General features: G+C 35.9%; 2 protein-coding genes across 2 annotated transcripts; both read left to right on the forward strand.

Moving 5' to 3' along the window:
- LOC130749045 (probable 2' cyclic ADP-D-ribose synthase BdTIR) lies at window positions 1-1,425 on the forward strand. The gene is made up of 2 exons (XM_057602322.1): window positions 1-614; window positions 987-1,425. Exons 1-2 carry the CDS (start codon window positions 121-123, stop codon window positions 1,093-1,095), a joined length of 603 nt encoding a protein of 200 aa, XP_057458305.1. The 5' UTR covers window positions 1-120; the 3' UTR covers window positions 1,096-1,425.
- Window positions 1,426-5,156: 3,731 nt separating this feature from the next.
- Window positions 5,157-10,138, forward strand: LOC130742457 (ABC transporter G family member 9). Its single transcript, XM_057594563.1, has 4 exons — window positions 5,157-5,505; window positions 6,362-7,151; window positions 7,916-8,241; window positions 9,259-10,138. Exons 1-4 carry the CDS (start codon window positions 5,386-5,388, stop codon window positions 9,922-9,924), a joined length of 1,902 nt encoding a protein of 633 aa, XP_057450546.1. The 5' UTR covers window positions 5,157-5,385; the 3' UTR covers window positions 9,925-10,138.
- Window positions 10,139-22,366: the final 12,228 nt, after the last annotated feature.

Genomic DNA, 22,366 nt, shown 5'->3' on the forward strand with positions numbered 1-22,366 from the left:
TTCATCATATTACCAAGGCTTTAAAAAGAAACAATACAAAATACAGAGAAGCTTAAACCACAAGGCTATAGCAGTATCACACACCACTTGTTTCTTTTTATTAATAGAAATCAAAGAAGCATGCAACGTTCATTGGCAATGAGCTTGTTCCAACGCAGGTTTTTCAGCCAGCAAAGGCGATCTCAGCTGTTGGCAAAGCGAGTGGTTACACCGTGTGATGTGTTCCTGAACCACAGGAGCACGGACACAAAGCGAACTGTGGCCACTCTCCTCTATGACTACTTGAGGAGGCAAGGATTGAGCCCTTTCTTGGACGAGAAGAGCATGAGGCCAGGGGACAAGCTGTTTGATAAGATTAATGGCGCCATTTTCGAGTCCCGGATCGGGGTGGCGGTGTTCTCCCCTCGCTACTGTGAGTCCTACTTCTGCCTTCATGAGCTGGCGCTTCTCATGGAGTGCGGGAAGAAGGTGATTCCCATCTTCTGTGACGTGAAGCCTTCTCAGCTTCGCGTTCTTAATAACCCGAAGTGGTCCGCGGAGGAGCTCCGGAGGTTCAAGGAGGCTCTTGAGGAGGCTAAGGACACCGTGGGGCTCACCTTCAATTCTTCCAAAGGGTACGTGTTAGTAATATTTGGTCCTTTAATTAGTTGCATCAAAGCGCTAACAAGACTCCCTTTATTACTGTTTTTCTATTGCTCTTTTTACTAAATTGATTAAAATTAGAAGTAAAATATATATATATATATATATAATTTAGCAGACTCTATGGATTTTAATCAATCAAAAATAGTGTTAGAAAGACGGTATCAAAGTGAATATTACTAGTATTTCTCTTAATTTCATTTTTTTAATAGCGACAATTTTACCATGGATCATTTTAGAAGCTTATTTACTCAAGAACCATATTTTTACTATAACATCAAACATGTTATTTACACTATATGTTTCTTAACCTCACATTCTTTCTTTTGTCTTCTGAAATGCAGGAACTTGTCTGAAATAGTTACTAATGCTTCTGACATTATCATTGGCAATATGATAGAGCTTGAGAATGAAGAGCTGATGAAGAAACAAAACTTGCCAATTCTTCTTTAGAACTGATCATTTACCCTAGTTCTAATTATTTCACCCTTTAAAATGAAGGAATCACTTAGATGAAAAATGAAGAGCTATAGCTGTTGATTTGATATCTAGAAGACTATAACTCATTAATTTTTCTTCTAGAGTGACTCTTCACTTTAAAAGATCAGATAGCTAAAACTCATAAAAAAAATCTAACCATACCTTCCTGTCCTTTGCTCTGTTAATAAGGTCATAAACACCAAATACTTATAATTTGTTGATTGATTATTGGTTCATTATTTTTTTCTTTTCAATAATGTTATGACACATACTAAATTATAACATTTCTGTTTCTTTTGTAAAATACTGTATTGCTCTGCAAATGCTGATATACATACATTATGTTCTCTGATTCTCTCCTTACTGCTTACTTTACATTTTCTGGCAATTATGCTGATGATACTGTTGTATTGTTACTTTAGTTGTATATAAATAAAAGGTGCGAATCTCGCTGCATGTCACGTACATCTTATAATTTCCTCTAGTCAAATTTAACTTTGGTTTTTTGAATGAGCCAAATTTTTTAATGGGAGCACAAGGGTTACCAATTACCAACCAAGTATATATAAAGAGAACAGAAACAGAAACAAAGAAATGACAATTCCAGTACACCAGATAATTCAAAAGAAAGTTAGATAAGTTGTTTTATAGTTGCAACGCGGAATCCTCAGCCAGTAAACCCAGCAAAGCTATTAGATTTTAACACCCGTAAAATTAATTATATAAATTGTTGAAAGATAAAGTTAAGTTTCACTAATCAATTCAAATATCTACATATCATAACCAAAATAATGATGATTTGTGAAATTTTACCAACTTTATGAACTGAATTTTTTTTAATAAGAAATGTTCATTCACGGTAACTATTTGCGATAATGAACAAACAAGCATAACCAAACAATCCAACAAGAACTACATCTAATAAGACAACATATGAACTCAAGCCACAACCACTTATACTCATGTTATCACACCACATCATGAGTCAAATAAGCATGTACATTATACATGTACAAAATCAATAACCTTAAGTCAGTGTATACATATGTCATGCTCATGCAATGAATGCTCCAAAATGATGCGGATATAACGAAAATTCCTCACAAATTAAGTAGGCGGGACATCACTCAGGAACAACATTATATATCGCCTTATTGTGAATGTCACTTACATGGTAGCCCTCTTGGAACCAACGACTATAGGCACGGTGTTCTCTACCTTCCTTAGGCGCGGCTTTCTTTAACGTCCCTAACCAAGATGTATGCAAGCATGACATAAATCATGGTTAGCCAAATAAACGGAAACACCCTCTCGAAAGTTCGCATTTCTCACTAAAGGTAATCGCATCAAGAATACCCACATGTAGGCATTTTAATAACTCTACGAGCAAAAAAGGTTGCTTTCCGCATCCAAGTGACCAACTTTTCACCACAACGGTTCACCACTCTAGGTAACCAAAATCTCAAGTTCATTTTCCTCCCAACTACTCGAACCAAAGACCCCACTTTGAAACTCTTTTCATTCTTTATATCTTGTGTTATAAATAAGCTTCTTTTCGTTTCGCAATAGGGTAAACACTTAGATTATTTCCATTATGGCAAGTTTATTCACAAATCCTTATTAAGTGCGTTCCTTTTCGAAAAACTTAGTGAATTCTATAAAAGTCTTCATCCGTTACTAGCTTTCAAAAAGAGTCTTCGCTTCTCAATATCGATCATTCCAAAACAGCTTTAGAAAACCTTCTAACCGACACTCATAAAGCCCTATGTTTCATAGTCGATATTCAGTCAATCAGACAGTCTGATATCACAGTAAACAAGGCATATATGAACCGATCATGTTATATTACAACCAACACATGAGCATCATGTTATATTACTCAATCATGTATTCCTTAAGAAATCATGCCTTAAAAGCCAATTCAACATCATATACAGCCAACACATGAGCATATCAACACTCAACAAGCAATCATAAAGTCCAAAACTAGAATATGCCCTCACCTCAATCCCTTTACTTCATACACCACGACTGCAACCATGACACGTCCTCGCTTCTCGTACCGGCTCACTTTTCTTCTGTTCTTTAGTTCCGATACAAAACGGCTCATTCTCCTCGTATCATTCACATACACATATCTTAGCTTAGTCACTCTCCACAACTTAAACTTTACTCTCTAACCTATGGTTCAAAGTGTGTTTCTAAGGCTATCCTCAAATGCATGCATCAATGTTACATAGGAAAACAACTTAATCAAAAAATTTATAAAACTCTTTTCACCATAAAATACATACAAGCATGATTTTCACTTCTAAGAGTCTCATGATGACTTTAAAAGCGCTTATACAACTAAAGCCAACTTACTCTTTCAAAATTCCTCATCAGCGTAGAACACTTTAAAACGGGTGGGGATTCTCTCAAGTGGGGAAAAACTTGAGGAAATAATGTGAATGAATCTCAACTCTTCATTTCTTTTAAAACAGATCAAAGGTTGAAACTAGAAGAAGATTAAATAGTGTCTTTTATGTGTGATTTACCCAATCATTTCTTTGTGAGTTTTTGTATCCAATCCTCATACTATAAGATTAACACAACCAAAGTCCATTTCATATTCCTTTTTTTTGAAACTGTCCATTTCATATTCGTGTAGTATGTAAATAGTGTTAAGGTTTTCTAAATTTTACTCTTTTCTTTTCTGGATATTTTTTTTTTTCTGGAACCAACAAATATTTATTGGCCATTTCAAAATTCACGTATTTATTTTGAGTTTCTAACTACCATTTTCAGAACATTTTACTTCCTGAAACCAATAAATAATGTTTTCTAACATATTCTTATCTCAATTCCACTTCTTGTCATGTCTTAAAAAAAAGTAGATAATTCTACTTAAATGATGTCATGTCAGTTGATAATTGATGTCTTAACAATTATGAGGAGTGAGTGCAAAAACATTGGGTACCAAAACTCATAAAGAAAAGATTGGGTACATCACACATAAAAGATACTATTTAATCTTCTTCTAGTTTCAATATTTGATCTGTTTTAAAAGAAATGAAGGGTTGAGATCTATTCACATTATTTCCTCAAGTTTTTCCCCACTTGAGAGGATCCCCACCCCTTTAAAACGTATACATGAGTTAAAAGAGGAATTTCTTCCTCCCCTTTTTCTCACTTCATGCCCTCGGCCACTAGGCCAATTTTACCCAAAATATTTTCTCAAAGTTTTTTGCATCCTCCATTATTTTCTCATGGCAAAACTCACACCAAAACCAATTTTAAACACAACACCTTTTTTCCCTGAAAACTTTTCCGTGCCTTGGCCTCACAAACCAAATATATCTAAGATTTTCTTTCAACTCTTTTGAGCCATAAATCATTTTCTTTACTCATTCAAAACCAATTTTACAAGTTCAACTTAGAAGCTCTTCTCCCATTACCCATTTTTTCATTTTTCTTCCTATTTATTTCAAGTATCAATACACTATGATCTATGTTATTAATCAAAAATCAAAATGACGTGGGGGCATTTGACCCCTCACAATTAACATGCATCCGCCCCTAGCTCGCATTGATTTCTAACTAAAATTCACGAATGCGTATTTGCCGAATTGCCGTCCCATATCATATGATGTTATGGCGGTAACGTTTTATAAAAGCTAAAATAAATACATTCACGTGCCATATTTGTTGTGTGCCATCTAACATCTCTCAAATTTTCAATGTTGGCTTAAAATGTCCATATTTAGCCATAACAGAACGAATCTGTTGGTCACTCAACGCGGAAGCTAAAAAACAGAACTCAAATTATTCTCAAAAAAATAAAATAGGCAAAACAGAATGGAAGTGTGTTTGTGTTCAATTGATCTATCTATACATAACCAAAACTTCTCTTCCTCTTCACGGTTCACCTTTCTTGTATATGAACATATATACACACTTTCTTTTTTGTCCGCATTGATCAAATCGGATATTGAAACAACACTTGTTTACTAATATTAGTAACACATGTAAGCAATGATGCACCGCTTCATGCCTTTTTGATTTTATGGGAAAGATAGACTAGTTTTTAATTGAGGATTTCGTAGTTGAAACGACACATTACAAGGACGGGGATAAATACTTCATTGGTGTCTCATGTCTCCCTTGTAATGTGTCTGTTTTGACATGATCAGCTTTATATTGTAGACATATCAGGAACACAGAATTTCAGGCCGTATTCAAAGATCAAGTTCGAGGGGTTCGAAGCTGCGTTTCTGAAAGTTGATGTTTGTTATGGATCAAGACATCAAAGATGTTGAGTGTCAAACTATATACAAAGAGAGCGTGCATGAGGAAGAAGAACCTGACATATTGCACAAGGGAAAACGTCCTGTAATTCTCAAGGTATGTATGTGTGTGTGAATTTGTAAAATGACCCTTTTGCTTGTGATTGATGTTTGCATTTTAACTTGACGAAAATGATTCAGTCTGTTTAATATACAAGTAGATTGGTGTTCATGGAAATAATTGTATTTTCTTTATTTTCAAAAATCATGATGTACACACCGCGCTAGTAACCATAATAACCCGGCCTAAAGGAGCTGATGTAAAGTCTAACAAGAACTCTAAGCAAAAACGCTTAGGACTTAACCATGATAGCGCGGCCTAAAGGAAGAGTTAATGTGGCATAACTAGTCTCGCGGGCTTAATGTAAGCACAATGATCCTAACCCCTAAATTAACTAGGCAATCATGATACTCTTTAATCACCTAATAATCACATAATTAATGTGTTACTAGAGACAACTCCCACGTCAATTAAAGACTCAAAAAAGGACAAGAATCTATCATCTTCAGTCTAACACTATTCTGGGACTCTGAGTTAACCGTCTGGCATAGTTTCCTAGGAGTTTGGAGAGAGGAAATGAATTTGCACTTATTCTAGGACGTTTCCACATTTTGTATTTTATATTCATGCAGCCTTTATTGTCAGCCTTCTATAATTTGGATCAATGCTGATATTTTTTCTTTTCTTTTTATGAACCACCATCTTGCTTGTGATTAATGACTCTGTTATGTTGATGAAAATGACTCATCCTGTTTAAGAGTTTGTGTTTGGATTAGTATTCAGGGAAATATATGTTTTTTCGTCATTTCCACAATAATTATTTTGGACTTGTTTTTTATTCATGTAGCATTTTATGTCAGCTTTCTCATGTGGAATTTTCTTTTTATTTTTCTTTTTATGATTCACAATGCAGTTTGATGATGTTGTCTACAAAATTAAGACCAAGAAAGGAGGACTCTTTGAGAAGAACACAAAATCAGAAGAGAAAGTGATCCTCAAAGGAGTGACAGGCACTGTTCAACCTGGTGAAATGCTAGCCATGCTAGGACCCTCAGGAAGTGGCAAAACAACTCTGCTCACAGCATTAGGAGGAAGACTAGGAGGAAAACTTCATGGATCCATAACTTACAATGGTGAACCCTTCACAAACACAATGAAGAGAAACACAGGCTTTGTTACCCAAGATGATGTTCTTTACCCCCATTTAACAGTAACTGAAACATTAGTCTTCACTGCTCTTCTTAGATTACCTAACACTGTCACAAAAGAACAGAAAGTGAAACATGCAAAAGATGTCTTAGAACAACTTGGTTTAACCAAGTGCAAGGATAGCATTGTTGGAAGCACAACTTTGAGGGGTGTTTCCGGGGGAGAGAGAAAAAGGGTTAGCATTGGGCAAGAATTGCTTATAAATCCAAGCTTGTTGTTTTTAGATGAACCTACCTCTGGGTTAGACTCAACCACAGCACAGAGGATTGTGTCAACTTTGTGGGAGCTTGCAAGAGGAGGGAGGACTGTTGTGATGACAATACACCAGCCTTCAAGTAGGTTATACTACTTGTTTCATAAAGTGTTGTTGCTGGCAGAAGGGAACACTTTGTATTTTGGGAAGGGATCTGAAGCTATTGAGTACTTTTCTAGTATTGGATATGCGCCAGCAATGGCCATGAACCCTTCAGACTTCCTTTTGGATCTTGCAAATGGTATGCTTTTAATTTTTATGCATATTAGCAAATATGATATGTCCTGTGATATTTTACTAAACACTTTGGTCTACATTTTAGTTTTACTTTGAATGTAGACCATGTTAAATCCTGAGCACCCATGAACCATGTTGTTACAATTAACATTCAGTATATATCATTTGCAATATAATTCATATGTGCTAAAACTAATTTGTAGAAAAACTCTTTTAACTTGTGAATCATGTTTTTCATGGTCAACATTATACAGAGCATATATTGAATTTAACATTGTTCTTGGATCTCTATATATTTGGAATCTGTTAAATTGTTAAGTGCTATTTGCTCCTAGAACTGGCAACTGGACTAGCACATTTTGTCTGAACGAAAATATTTGGTATCGTTTTTTAAATTAAACTTTTCTTAGAGAATTTGAAGCTTCATCCAATGAGATGTTGGTTTAGTGTTACATGTTGATTCCCTTTAAATAAGATATCGAGTTTGAGTGTTGTGTATTCTTAAAACCATGCTGAGAGAGCTAATTCCCTTAAACTATGAATCATCCTGACTCGAACAGGTTTGGCTCTTTTTTTTTCTTTGTCCATGAATTTACAGCTTTTAACTTTCAACATCTAAACAATAATAATATTATAGTAGAGTGATAAGTTCTCTGTTGATGTGTAAAAGTCCAAATGAAAAAATGATTATGTTTGATGTTTATTTAAAAGAAAACATTTGATATTGGATTATACCTTGTTACTTTGCTAAGTGAGGAAAATTTGCAGGTATCTACACTGATGGGTTAAACCAGGACCATGTCATAGATAAACAACATTTGATTTCCACATTTAAGAGCAAGTTTGATGCACAATTGAAGTCAATAAATCAAGAAATCAGTGACCCTGAAATTAGTCAGCGTAGATTTCAAGGCACAGGCTCTGGAAAGTGGCCAACGAGCTGGTCGCAGCAATTCTTTGTGCTGTTAAGAAGAGATGTCAAAGAGAGAAAGTATGAAGCTTTCTCTGCCCTGCGGATTAGTCAGGTCCTTGTGGTTGCTCTTATGTCAGGACTTCTGTGGTATAAGTCTGATATTTCACACTTACAGGATCAGGTAAGAATTTCAACTAAACTTATTTTCATGGGAAATTCAGTGATTGACAAAATAATGTTCTTCCAACATGTTAGCATTTTCTCATCTTTAGTGACTTGCACTTACCCCCCTTGTGCTTTGATCTTAGCCCATAAGAGCAGTTGGAGAACCATGCCACTATAAACTTTTTGATTCAAGAGTACAAGGCATTTTAAACTCCACACTAGAATCCCATACAATTGAATTGATGTGGAACTCTAATCTCATATCTTGCAAGTACATCCTAATATTCCACCACTCTCCACAACCTCCGTCCTCCTGCGCATATAGACCGAAATCTTTTGTTTTTATTTAGTGTCACATTCTCTGTCTCACTGGTTTATTTAATTGTGTTATGTCATTTAAAAATCTCTTATGTAAGGTTATAATTGTTCAATTTGTGTCCACGTGACACAATTTGATTGTTGAGCTAGAGAAAGGGACATCAAATGAGGACAAGGGTTCTTCATTTAGTGCCCACACAGACTAGACTTGCAGTTGCACTTTGCCTAGACCGGGGATAATGTAGATTAATACAATGAACAATAGAAGAATGATCATATTACTAAAGCTAGTTATTGCAGCTGAAGAGCACAAAGCAAATCTCGTACTTTTGATGTTGGACTCAAAACTTGCAAGTGGAGCCAACATCTCACCACGCTCCACAGTCCCCATGGGATGACAATGCACTAGCACTTTGATTAGTCCCAAGTTAATCCCATATTTTTGCAACTGCGACGCCCACACGGGCTCGCGATGCACTCGCCTATAACTAGGCCGGAAAATCTCATGCCTCATACTTTAAAAGAAGATCATAACATATACTTAATCTAGAAGCATGTAATTATAATACATTATCATTTTCTTAATTCAAAAGTATAATCAGTTCTCAGTATTAATGTGGATTATCAGAGAACTAAATTACAAAAAGAATGACTAACCTATGATTTTGATTGTCTATAAGCTACTAATCACAATTCATTTATGTGTTACTTGTAGATTGGGCTCCTCTTCTTCGTATCAGGCTTCTGGGGTTTCTTCCCACTCTTCCAAGCAATTTTCACCTTCCCACAAGAGCTAGTAATGATAGAGAAAGAACGCTCCTCAGGAATGTACAGGCTCTCCTCCTACTTCATGTCAAGAATGGTAGCTGACCTCCCCATGGAACTAATCCTTCCAACCATATTCCTCCTCATAACATATTTCATGGCAGGCCTAAAGCACAACTTCGCCAGCTTCCTCTGCACCCTCCTAAGCCTCTTACTCAATGTCTTAGTTGCTCAAGGCCTAGGCCTCGCCATCGGGGCCGTCGTCCTCAATCAAAAATCCGCGGCCACGCTCGCCTCCGTGATCATGCTTTGCTTCTTGCTGGCCGGCGGGTTCTACGTTCAGAATGTTCCCGGGTTTATAGCCTGGGTGAAGTACATTTCTATAAGCTACTACACGTACCAGTTGTTTATTGTGTCTCAGTATCATGCTGGGGAAACATACCCTTGTTCTAGTGGTCAGTGTCAAGTGTCAGAGTTTCCTTCTATAAAGGAAATGGGGTTTAATTTTCACGGGCAAGCGCTAACTGCGGTGGCTCTTGTGGTGATGATGATTGGTTATAGAGTTATTGCTTATGTTGCTCTTATGAGGATTGGAGTGACTAAGAAATTGGCCTAGTGTAATAATTCTTTGATTTTTGTTCACTTGTGGTGAGTTTTTCTTCTGTTCTTGTTCTTATCTTTATGCGGAAGGGAAGTAGTTAATTTGTTCTTGTTTTGGTGAGCAGTGTTGGATATGTGTATGTTTTTTGTTCTGAGCTGTTCCATATATAAAATTATGTTGGTTGGAATTATGATTCCTAAATGAAGGATCATCATCCCTTTTCTATGAGATTATGACTCAAGAATTGCTATAACGATTTACAATCATGCTTATAGGGGAGACTCGAAAAGTTCACCCAAAAAGTAACAGAGAAATGAAGTTGAGCCAAAATGATTTTTTTTTCTAATTATTGCAAGTTTCCAACAGTAATGCTTATATCATGATGAAGAAAAAATATAAAATTTAATGCCTTCTTACGAGAGCCAAAGGAATATAAGCGAAAATAATATAATAGAAAAGAGTATAAGTAAAAAATGATGTATTTTTTAAGTTGTTTGAATTGAGAGAAAAAGTATCTAAAAGTGATCCAAAAGTGATAACTAAAAATGAGAGTATTTAAGTATTACTAATTTACCGTTATACAATAAGTCAGAATTTATAATATTAAGTGACATTGTTCAACACTGATAAGGTGTATAGCATAACTAGTAGATAGTTATACTTCTTATACATCTAGTTCAATGGTCAATCTATGGAGGTGCGTATGGAAAAAATTTGTTGTTGGGAGATATCTACACAATTAAAGTGATCTCTAAACCCCGTCTAAGGTTTTACTAGTGCTTTTGGAATTTTTGGGGCATGGTAGGTTCCTAGTATGTTACTTTCTGTGTGGTTCTCCTGCGTGGAAATCACATGAAGTAAGTCGAACATATAGAGTCTTGAGCTTTGGATGCTACCTTTGAGTCTGACTACTTTCTTTTGATCATCATTGATGTATATTATACTACTAATGGTTGACTTATGGTTTCCTGCGGGATTGTTGTGTTTATTATGGTTGGGTTTATATCTACTTATTGTCTTAAGTTATTCATGGCATCTTTCGAGAAAACACTTTGAAAAATAAAAAGAAACCAAAAAAATTCATCAGTTATTTTATGATTGTTTGAGGAATTTTTTTGCATGTTTATTTTAGAAATGTTACTATTGTGACCCCGAAAATCAGGGCGTTTCTGTTTCCATTTTTATTGAACGGTAACTTCATCATCCATGCTCTTAATTACTTTATTATGAAGAGTATTCTTACACCATTACTTGTTTAGTAATATAGCTAATTGATCAAGAAATTATGATTCCCTCCGGTGCCTCATCATTTACCTCTCCCGTTCACTCATCCTCTCTTCTCCTATTTTGGCCGAATTAATCATCTCAATATCTTAACCCTATGCTATCATTTGGTCTAATCATGTTGAGCTAGGGGTTAATTTTATTTTTTACATGTACACAGTCCCATATTTTGTCCTTCATATTATTTGTCCTATTCATACACCATGAGCGGATCTAATCTATTCACGCCCAACTAAGAACTGATCTAATCAAAGTATTAAAACTAAGTCTCACACATTGTATAGATATAAGAGATAGTGAGTGTACTCAACATTGTGTGTTCTAGGTTTTTTTAAGCACCTTAAAGATTTTTGGACCACCGCACACCATATGCAAATTAAGCCCAAGATTTTTGTCCTATTGCTACATTTTGGGCTTGCTCTTCTTAGTCCAACACAAACTTTTATAGGGCTGAGTTTGTTCGCATGGCACGTATAAAAACAAAACATAAAACAAGTATATTTATCTGGTACTTCCTTTTAAACTATAATGCTATAAGTCGACGATGTCTTCCGTGGGTCAGTTAAAAACTGACTCACGGTGGTACACTAAAATTTTTTTATTGTAATGTCAGTAATGCCCTTAACTTATTTTTTTTTTGACAATACTATCCTCATCTTCTCCACTCTTCTCTGGGCACTAGCACTGTTCCCCCACACATAGCTCCTTCAAACTCAAATCCACAGTTGCAACCTCTTCACCCTCACAAAGACCAGGTTGTAGCACCCAGATACCAATAACACAGAAAAATGCAATGCAATCATCAGAATCAGAAACAACAAGTGGCAGCTAGAAGGAACAATTCATAAAAGGGGATTGATTGATTTTAATTTATAAAAAAGTTTTCATTTTGAAAATTCTGAATTGTGTGTTATTTCATAAATTGAGTCACGTTGGCGGTGAAGAACGTTGTCTCCGGCGAGGAGAGGAGGAGGAGCAGCTGAGCGTGACGCTGCTTTGTGAGGTTGAGAATGACGGAGGAGGAGGAGATCTGTCTCCGCCACCAGCAGGAAGCACCGGAACCGACAGATCTGGAAGATCAACTCTTCTCTCAAGCGACCTCAGCGATGTAAGGCGAAACCAGAGGAAACGAAACGGGGTTCCAATGGAAAGAAATTCACTGATTCCATAACAAGGGGGAGGAATTTCGAAGAGGATGATATTGATAACCTTGTAATGCATGTTATGTAAATAGGATTCAGACAGTTCAATCTAAGCCCCAGCGTGTTGTTGTTTTGTTCTTCCAACAAGAATCTATGGTTTTCTGAACTCTAACTTGTTCTTGTTTTTCTCTTTGGTTAGAGCATAACTCTTCACTGGAAGTTTTGGTATGTGGCGGCTTTGGTGCTTGGTGGTTCAGTTGATTCAGCAAAGAATGAGGGTTTGGGGGACAAGGATATTCTAGTAATTTGATATCTTTAATCCTAACTGTTGAATTTAAAATAATATATCAGATGGTGAATTTTAAACTGTATCACCGTGGTTCAGTTTTCAACTGTCCCACTGAAGCCAAAACCCTATAAGGAGTCATGGATTAGCGTGAATAACATTCCTTTATTGCCAGCCAAATAAAAGCACGTTGTATTATAAAAAGAAAACGGTGCAGTTTGTGTGCTAGAGTTTCCATGCTTCTTGTCCCATGTAGATGAATATGCAAGTGAAGAAACAATATATTACTTTATGCAAGTGAATATGCACGTTTCCATGCTTCGTAATGTTTGGGTAATTAAGCAGTCAAAAAACTTATGCTGTGGTGTTATGAATGTCGTGCCGCACTTTAAACTAACAAGCTCAGCATAATTTTGTTCTTGCGTGTGTGCCTTCACATAGCATCTCTATAGTATATAGTTTAGTTTGTTTAATTTTCTTCTATAACCGATAAAGAAAAGGTGAACTATGGCCTGCTCTATATATTTGACTTCCAAGTTTTTTATTACTTGAACCAAAATCGTCGACATTCTTTTGTTATTTTATTTCTATACTATATTACATCATTACTAAAGTATTTAGTGACAAGCTAGGATCGTCGTCCCCTAATCGGTTTCAAGATAATAATGATAATTATAATTTTATTCCATGTAATATGAAAACCCAATTTCCATGTGATTTCATCTATTGTCTTTGTTTCTCCTAATTTTTCGGAGACATTTCCCCAAAACAATCTTGCACATGTCAGTTCTATCTGGACAAGACATTTAGAAATTAAAGTAGGGTCCGGAAGAAACTAGACATGATAAAAAATAAACTTAAAATCCAGGTATGAACTCTCCTATTATTGATAGGAAAAATCAGCTTTGACCATAGTTTAATAGTGTCGTCTCCGATGGTTCACTAAAAAAGGGAACCATGCTGGTTTAGATTTTTCGTTCAGAAGAGAAAAACTGCTGGTTTAGTTTAAGCACGATTATTGAATATACTAGTTTAAAATTGAATAGTTGAAATTAATTGTAATTTGAGTCAAAATTTATTAAAATAGCCTTTAGTCTAATTTAAATTCACCACCTTTGTCGGGCTCTCTCCTCGCCGTCACTAATGTCTATCTTGTCCCCGAATGATAGCTCAAATGGTAAGAGCTAGGGACATAAGGGTTGGGTGAGATGAATGGTGAAGGGTCCAGGGTTTAAATCCTAAGGAAGACTAATTTACTAACATTACTAACAACTAGCATTTGCCTATAAAAAAAGAACTAACGTCTATCTTAACCGGTGATGATGAACTCATATCTAGGGGACTAACTCAGATCTGAGATCTCAGCTCTACAGCGACACTGGGTTCCATGGAAATCGCCCAACTGATGCTCACAAAAGATCCCTCCATCAACTATGTACATTCCCCTCATGATTGGCCCATTGCTGCTATTTCGTCAGCTACCACCGTATTCAAGTGTTGACTCGGGTTTTTATAGTGTCTTATGTGGGTATTTTAGGATATTTTAGATTTAGTAATTTTAATACTTTTTAGTCTAAGTTTGTGCACTTTGGCATTTTAAGTTCATTTTAATATTTTCTAAATTTTATTAAGTATTTTTTGTGTGCTTTTCATATTATTGTTTTGCAGGTTTTATTAAAGTTACACTGTTGTTTCTTGTTTGAGCTTCTTCTTTTTGCACATACATTTTCTTAGCGTCGTCGTTGATAGCCTAGACCTAACCATTGGGGCTAAGCCATGTGTTTTTTTATATATAATATATATTAAAAGTTTTTATCACAGACATGTGTGTTTGACGAATCTAAACATCGACTGATTAAGCAAATATGCTACAAACAAGAACGAAGTCAAATGATTATTCCTTTTATTAAACTTTTTATTAGTAATTAACCTTCTTTTTTATGTATCTCCCTATATTGCTCGATCAACTTATTTTTCTCTAATCGCCTGATATTGATGAATGTTGTGTCCATGACCAAATTGTGAAGAAGTAGTATAATTCTCACTCGTGTTTTGTCCTTTCTGACCTTTGGCTAGCTAGCACCTTCATTATGCACGTGATGGTATAGACAGGCAAAGTTTGACATGATCTTTGAAATTATCCAATTGGATTCAAGTCAAGCATTGTAAGAAATGAAAAATCAACTTTTATCACAGCATCAAATTCACTAGTCTAAATTGTCTCTTGAAATAATGCAATAGACTATCAAGTAAAATTAATACAGGATATATATGAGATATGCGCAGCCATTGTCTGTCAAGACTAATAACCAAGAGGATAAACTTTCTGTGAGAAAGAGTAAAATTGCGACTAAATAATTGACTAAGCTTTTGGCATAAAATAAACTCGTCAAAATTAAATGGACGTACGAACTTTCCTTCCATTAACTAGTCAAGTTAAAGGAAGCATGTAAGAATGTTATCAAAAAAGAAAAAGGAGGCATGAAAGAAAGGAAGGGCATGGGAAAGGGATTATCGAGCGAAATAGTAGGAGAAGCAAAATTTGAATTTCAACAATGTTACATAATAGTGTGCCCTCATATATATTTAAGTCTACGGCTGTCCATCGGACGGCTAAGTTGGTTTCGAGCCGCCGACGTCGATTTCGGTTTCTCACGCGAGAAAAAAAGTAAATAATTATAGAATGGATTGTTACCCATGCCTAGATCTCGATGAAAATCACCAAAAATTGAGGTCCACCACCGTCTGTTTTGAGGCTGCAGTTATGTCGGGTTCGATTTTACCGGGAGGCAGATTGAGTTGGTCGGTTAACACGGTTGATACATAAAATAAAATAAAAATAAAAGAAACTGAGAGCAAGGGGTGATTTACAAAACATTTCCTGAAAAATACAATCTAATCAAAGCATGAGTAAATTAATGAATTTTATACAACCAATAAACAAACAAAAAAAAATCTCCACATAAGATTTTTAAAAAAGAAAATTGAAAAAGATGGAAGACGTAACAAATCTTTGCATCTTCAACTTTAACTTCAAATCTTCAAAAGACAGGCAGAGAAGGAAGATAATATCTACAAATCTCAAACCCATAGTTGAGTGCACACACACACACGCACGCACGCACACACACACACACACCTCAGGTACATACACTACCTTCTAACTCTAATCTTATTTCTCCCTCAATATTACTGACTTGAGCGTTGAAGTACCTTGCAAATACTCACCTCTGGTGCCCACCAAGTCGCTGAATTTGAGAAGACAGAGCCATTCTAGGGAGGAGCGGTTGAATGAAGTATCCCTTCAGTATAGTCATACATCCTTACTCCGGTCAGGCAATCTATCACCAGAATATTGTCGTTGTCTGTGGGGAAAATTGGTAAATTGTATTCTCGTTCATCTCTACTATGAAAAACACAAGAAGGCATCAACGAAATTTAACTCCTTCCCAAGAAAGAGTATTTATTACGATCTATAGAGAATCTTTACACCAATTCAGAGCACAACCCTCACAAACCAATAAATTCTAGGGTTCATGACTGCCAAAGGAAACACCTTTGCTAGGTAGTCATCGCAATGACACTCAGCATTTGAATATCTCTGGTGACCCATACCGCACACGAATATAAGGGAAATGAGACAACCATTGTCTACCATTGGTAAAACAACGAGATAGCCCAAGGGGCACAATAAAGTTCCTAACTTTTACCACACCCTAACATGCAACTATGCAATGGAAAAGGAAAACAACAAGGACTGTGAAGAGCTTACAAAACCATGGGAGGGTTGAAGATTTCAGCGAGAAGTGATTTATGCGTTCTTGGTAGATGCTTTGCAAGATCGAAGAAATAGGAAGAAGTTGAAATGGCGCTCAAGTTCTTGATTTAAAGGCAATGAACCGGGTGGAAACTCAATATTTTACCTTCTAATCAAGGGGATAGGCTGCTTTTCGCGCCCTACTTACATCATTGTGTCACCTATAGAGAATCACACTGAGCTAATCCTCACCGATCTAGAAGCCTCACGTATTCGCTCACTTCATCAACTATCAAACCATGACGAGAAACATCTCTTCCCATTCAAGTGTACCTAGGACAAGGCGTCAATACAAAAGGTAAAACCTTGAGGCTGTCGTACGAATTCGGCTAAAATCATCCCTAACACACGCCTTGATGCTTTTAAGCTCATCCCGAATGACCAGTATACAACATGGGACATGCCAAGCATCTCATTGTTGAGGACCGGATATTATCTCAGATCTTAACACTGGTAAAGCGCCTAATGCCTCAGATACTCAGACTAAGACAATTGTTGTGGACCAAAATGATAGATCCATGCATGTACTTTGGCCCAATATGGACAACGTCCCGCGTGTATGGGAATAATGACTCTTAAATCAAGATGATATCTTATAATATCAGGCAATATCTATTATATCTTAACATATTTCTACAATATATTAGATGATCATTTCAGGCTTAGTATATGCTAAATATATAAATACACATCAAAGGACATGTCTTAGGTACATATTAATTTCTAACGCTACACTCATTATTTTTTCTCAACTTTAATTTGCTGAGTTCAGCATTCAAATATCTTACAAGTGCTAATCTGGTCATAGTGAAATATGAGAGGACAATAGAAATCCAACGTTTGTCACTTGTTGCTACATATATAATTGCTAAAGTGTAAAGTAAGTTCTCCTTCATATAGTCATGGTCAGTTTTTCTGCACCCGAACCTTCCAAGTCTTTTACTTAACAGTTGAAGTGAAGCCACCTCTCGTACTTCAAATCTGAACGTGGCACTAAGCCAGTTCTCATCTCAACCTTCAAAAAATATAAAATAAACACATTATTATTGACTATACTAAATGCCTAACCTTCTGCAACCTTCACTATCTTCAATATATTGGTATATTTGTCAACCACACAATATCTATCATTCAAATTCATCAATTGTCAAAATACCACCACCTTCATTCTCATAAAACCACACTCATCATCGCCATTTGACTTAACACGAAAACCAACCACGTCCTATTCTATTAGGTGCATTGTGTTACATTTTCTTTGGCCTTATCTTTCACACTTGTATTTCGCAGAAAATTTTAATTAATGCGTGAAAAATAAACCAAAACATAACATGCCAATCTCTAATTTGTTCCTTTTCCTATATCACCAAGCCAAGTTTCACAAAACTCTAAAACGTCACAAATCAAGGAAGAACAATCGAGTGCAACGCAACGCACCAATATAATATAGGAAAATGATTTCTTCACACCTCATTTTGAGGTGGAAGAAGGTGGAGGAGGAGAGAGATAGGAAGAAAAGAAAAAGTAAGAGAGAGAAAGTATGAGATGTGATAGATGATAAGAGGAGAGAGGTAGAAACAAAAATATGTGAAAATGAAGTGGTTAAAAGATGAGGTGTGTATATATCATTACTCTATAATATATTGACCTTGACTAACCACGTCACCACCCTATCTTTTATAAGAAAAGGACCAAAAACCTTTGAAAACCACACCAAACACACATAATTGATACCTGTTAGCATGTTGTTGGAGGTTGATGAGTGAAAGAAACACCTAAAGCAGCTGAAAAAAGAAAAAAAGAAAAAAAGAAAAAATGGAAAGAGGGGCACGTGTCGATCTGTGGAGGCATCCACCGCATGAGCATTATACGCTGTCGTTTTCGACCTTTCCTATGGTAACAAAATTCCAGCCTAACTCTCAATCTATTATATGGACACGTGCCCGCACGTGGACACCGTCCTCGTATCTTCTTCATGTCGACGTGGTTTAAGGTCATGCGTAAAAATTGACTTGAGCAGAGCTAACTGCATATATTATTACTGCTAGTTTGGAATACACGATCCTCTGCCACTCTAGTCTCTAGCTAGCAGTACCGTGTCATAAAGTGCAGTATGGATATATAGCAATTATATATGCTTCTAGAATATACCTGCAGGACTAACACCTGTCAGAATTATCTGATCCTGCTGTTTTTAAATGGAAAAGCCTTAATTGCAATTTAAAACACTTATGTTTTATTTTGGAGTGAAAAACATAAGAGAGAAAAAAATAGAGGGAAAGATTTGAAAAAAAGTGTTTGGCATGATACTAAAAAGAGAAAAAGCATTTTTTTTTGTTTAACAATAAATTTTTTTAGAATGCAAAAAGCTTTAGAGTCTCAAGCATAATATACTGAACAAGCAAGACAACAGTACTTGAAAGATCAAAGAATGTCATAAAGCAAGGAGAAACACCAAATGCCCACAAGGACCAACCCAGACAAGAATCAAAGCTCAACCAAGCACACCTAAGACAACAACAAAAGCCCGAGAAAATAAGTCGAGAAGGAAGAAACAGGAGAACAACAATAGCAACCCAAAAGCAAAAAATCTAGAAAAGCCCAATCTCAAAACCCAACCATAGGAAAGACAGCAGCAAAGCAAGATCAATTAAGCTAAGAAACACAATATTATCTCTGTTGATTCAAAATGAGATGGTCCGCATATAATCGAATGGTTTCCTCGACAGTCCCCTCAGGTGTTTACAAAAATTTTAACCAATATAAAACCAAGTTGTTATACAGGCTAAAGGTATGTTTATAGCAATTTAAAACCGCTAACAAATGCGTAAAACAAGAAAAAAAGAAAGAAAAAAATACTTGTGCACCCCTTTCCCAATTTGGGAGACTACAAAGAGCTGGTGAGACGCACCTTTGTAGCTCCGGTTCTATCTGTTCTTCCCCTTGCGAAACGAGAGGGAGACCCTTTGATTTCTCACTCTCATCTTTCTTATATAATTATATCATATATTATCTTATCATATCACATCATCTTATTTTATAGTGTCTAATGTAATCTTATCTTATTTAAAATTACATTTTTTTCAACTGCAAAAGGAAACTTATTAGTGCAAATAATCATAACGCAATCTAACAAAATTCACACATAAAAAAAATCACAACTAGCCCAACCCACGAAAACCCAAAAAAATACAACGTATCCGAAAGAGAAAACAAAAAAATATATATCGAACTGACAAATGAAAGTAGACAACAAACACTCCACTAAAGATTTAAAACTACAACCCCCAAATGACTTATAACCAAGAAGGTGCCAACCAAGCAAAGAACCCAACCCTCAAAATGATCCTCCAAAAATCATTCCAGAAAAGTTATCTTCTTGCTTGATTATCCATAATTTGTTCTTTCAATCTTTAATTTCTTCATCCTGAGTACCATCAAACACAAGACCTAATTTCTTACCCACACCAAGCACAACAAGCTTTGGTAAAGACTCTTGACTGTTTCGAAAAAATCTCCTAGACGACCATTGAAAAGAGCCTTCATCGACGACAGATCTCACATAGATGATACAAGCGAAGATTGACCTTCATCCACCACACCATGCAGGTTGTCCTCCTTTCAACCCTTGGGCTTCACCTTTCTGGGTCACCCACGTATAGTCTTATCCTTGGATCGATGGCCCCTAACCTAGCGAATACTTCCCCATCCTCCACAGATGCATTGCGCTAAAAAACTCTGCTCTTAGCCTTCTTTGGTTGTTCCCGTTGTTTAGGAGTTTCAAACACATCATCATCTACGTCAAGAGAACCTGCTTGTACCTCTTCGTAAATCAAATATATTAGAGTTGCACCCAAAGTTTAAAATTACCTAATTTTATCCATTCTAGTATAAACTTATCTTATCGTATCTTAAATTACGCGACTCGTATTTCACTCAATCTTAGTACCAAATTAAGCACTCTGTCATCTAGTTCAAGATTTAAATTTGAATGGATTAGAGATAACGCGAACCCTTGAAAACCTTAAAGACATATCAAAATATCACCTTATAACATGGATATCCCATTGATAACAAAAAAAACATGGTTATTATCACTAACTACAATGTGATTATGATCATTTTTATATAAAGGGTCACTCCATATAATAAGCTATTCGCGCATTTGGTTGAATTGAGCAAGCAGAACATCACATAAAATAGCTAGTTGATTATGTACTGACTTATTGTCACTCACATATTAACTTAAGCGTAAGGATTTTTTTTGCAGATGACCCATCATTGTTCCATCTAATAAGAGCATTAACACCATCATAACTAATTGAAGTTCTACGTCATCATCACCCAACCCAGTCAGCTCATCAACACAAGTCAATACATCTATCTTATAATTCCACATCAAATCAACTTTACAAATATTTTAATATTTGAGATAAAAAGGACTTTGATTTTACATATGCTTGTTTTAATCCTTGTAAAAGTTAAAATTCAACTTGACAACATAATATTGTCATACTTATGCAAAGTTAGTGAAATATTTTGAGGCATAACTATTTTTAATTTGTTTCATATATTTGTTACTTTTATTTTTGTACTAAAAGGTAAATGTTATCACTCCAACATATTATTATTTAAGTATTTAATATTTTATCCAACAAATTTTAAAAACTATTAAATCAAGCGTCTACCACTTGACCAAAAGCTATAGTTGATGGTAAGGTGTAACCTTATTTCTTTTTAATAATACTCAAAGTCGTATATAGCTTAAGAGGATGCACCCATTACAGGCATGTCATGAGTTGGGATGTTAAGCCCATCGAATCCTAAAGGCGACGCTGAAAAAAAGAGTACAATCTTCTTTAGTGTTAGTTGGGGATTCAAACGCATGACTTTACTCTGTTACCACTTATTAGATCAAATAGCTACAACTTGATCAAAAGTTATTGTTGTTGGTATGGTAAGGGTGAAACCTTATTTCCTTGTAGTACTCAAATCTGCATCTAGCTCAAGGGGTCGCGCCCATTACAAACTTCATGGGTTGAGACGTTAAGCAAAAAGAATCCCAAGGGTGATGTTGGACTATAAAGCCAACAAAAATGTTTTTGAAAATTTTACAGGTTAACTAAATTTGTGTTCTTCTTGGAATCTAGATTACGTTTTATGCCGAACTTGGTGGCAGAGCTTAGCTGTGATTTGGTCCGAGAGAGTGGTGGTGCTGGCCTCGAGTCTAGGGGAAATACCTACATAAGACATTTCAACGCCTAAGTCATTGAATGAGCAAAGAGAGAATACATGAGTCTAAGCAGAACTTTGAAATGCTAAGAATGAATAACATGTTATGTAAATGAACGATATAACATGTATTTATATATAGGTTGAGTGCCTAAATTCAAAGTATATGCAAAGAGAGGAAAGTCCTTTAAGTGGAGCTTTCGAGCGCACAGTTGGCTTGGTGTCGTCATGCTTAAGTATTTTATCTCGCATCTTTGCCAGACCGCTCAGACACTTTGCCAGTTGAGTCAGGGTGGTTCATCACTGAACCTAGTTGCGCTAGTCAACCATATGGTGTCTGCTTAAAAGCATAACCTAGTAAGTTGGTCGCGTCGTTGTCAGGTCCTATAGATTTTAGAGCCGAGTGAAACATTATATATATTCTTGTTACTTTATTTAAAATAATTTAGAAAACTTGTTATCATAGTTGTTCACTGAAAGATTTCTCTAGAACAACCTAGTACCATACATGCCTTAGTATCAGCAATACCATGGCTCACCGAGCCCACCGAAACATGAATAGAAACCGCTTCCGGGTTTTCGAAGCCATTAATAACCACGATCTTGGCGGGATTCTCTCCACTATCTAGCCTCGAATTTCTACATCAATTATGGCAGTATTGACTTTACAGAAAAAAGTAATAACTACCCTGATAA

Source organism: Lotus japonicus, chromosome 3 (assembly GCF_012489685.1).
Source record: "Lotus japonicus ecotype B-129 chromosome 3, LjGifu_v1.2".
In the NCBI taxonomy this organism is placed as follows: domain Eukaryota; kingdom Viridiplantae; phylum Streptophyta; class Magnoliopsida; order Fabales; family Fabaceae; genus Lotus; species Lotus japonicus.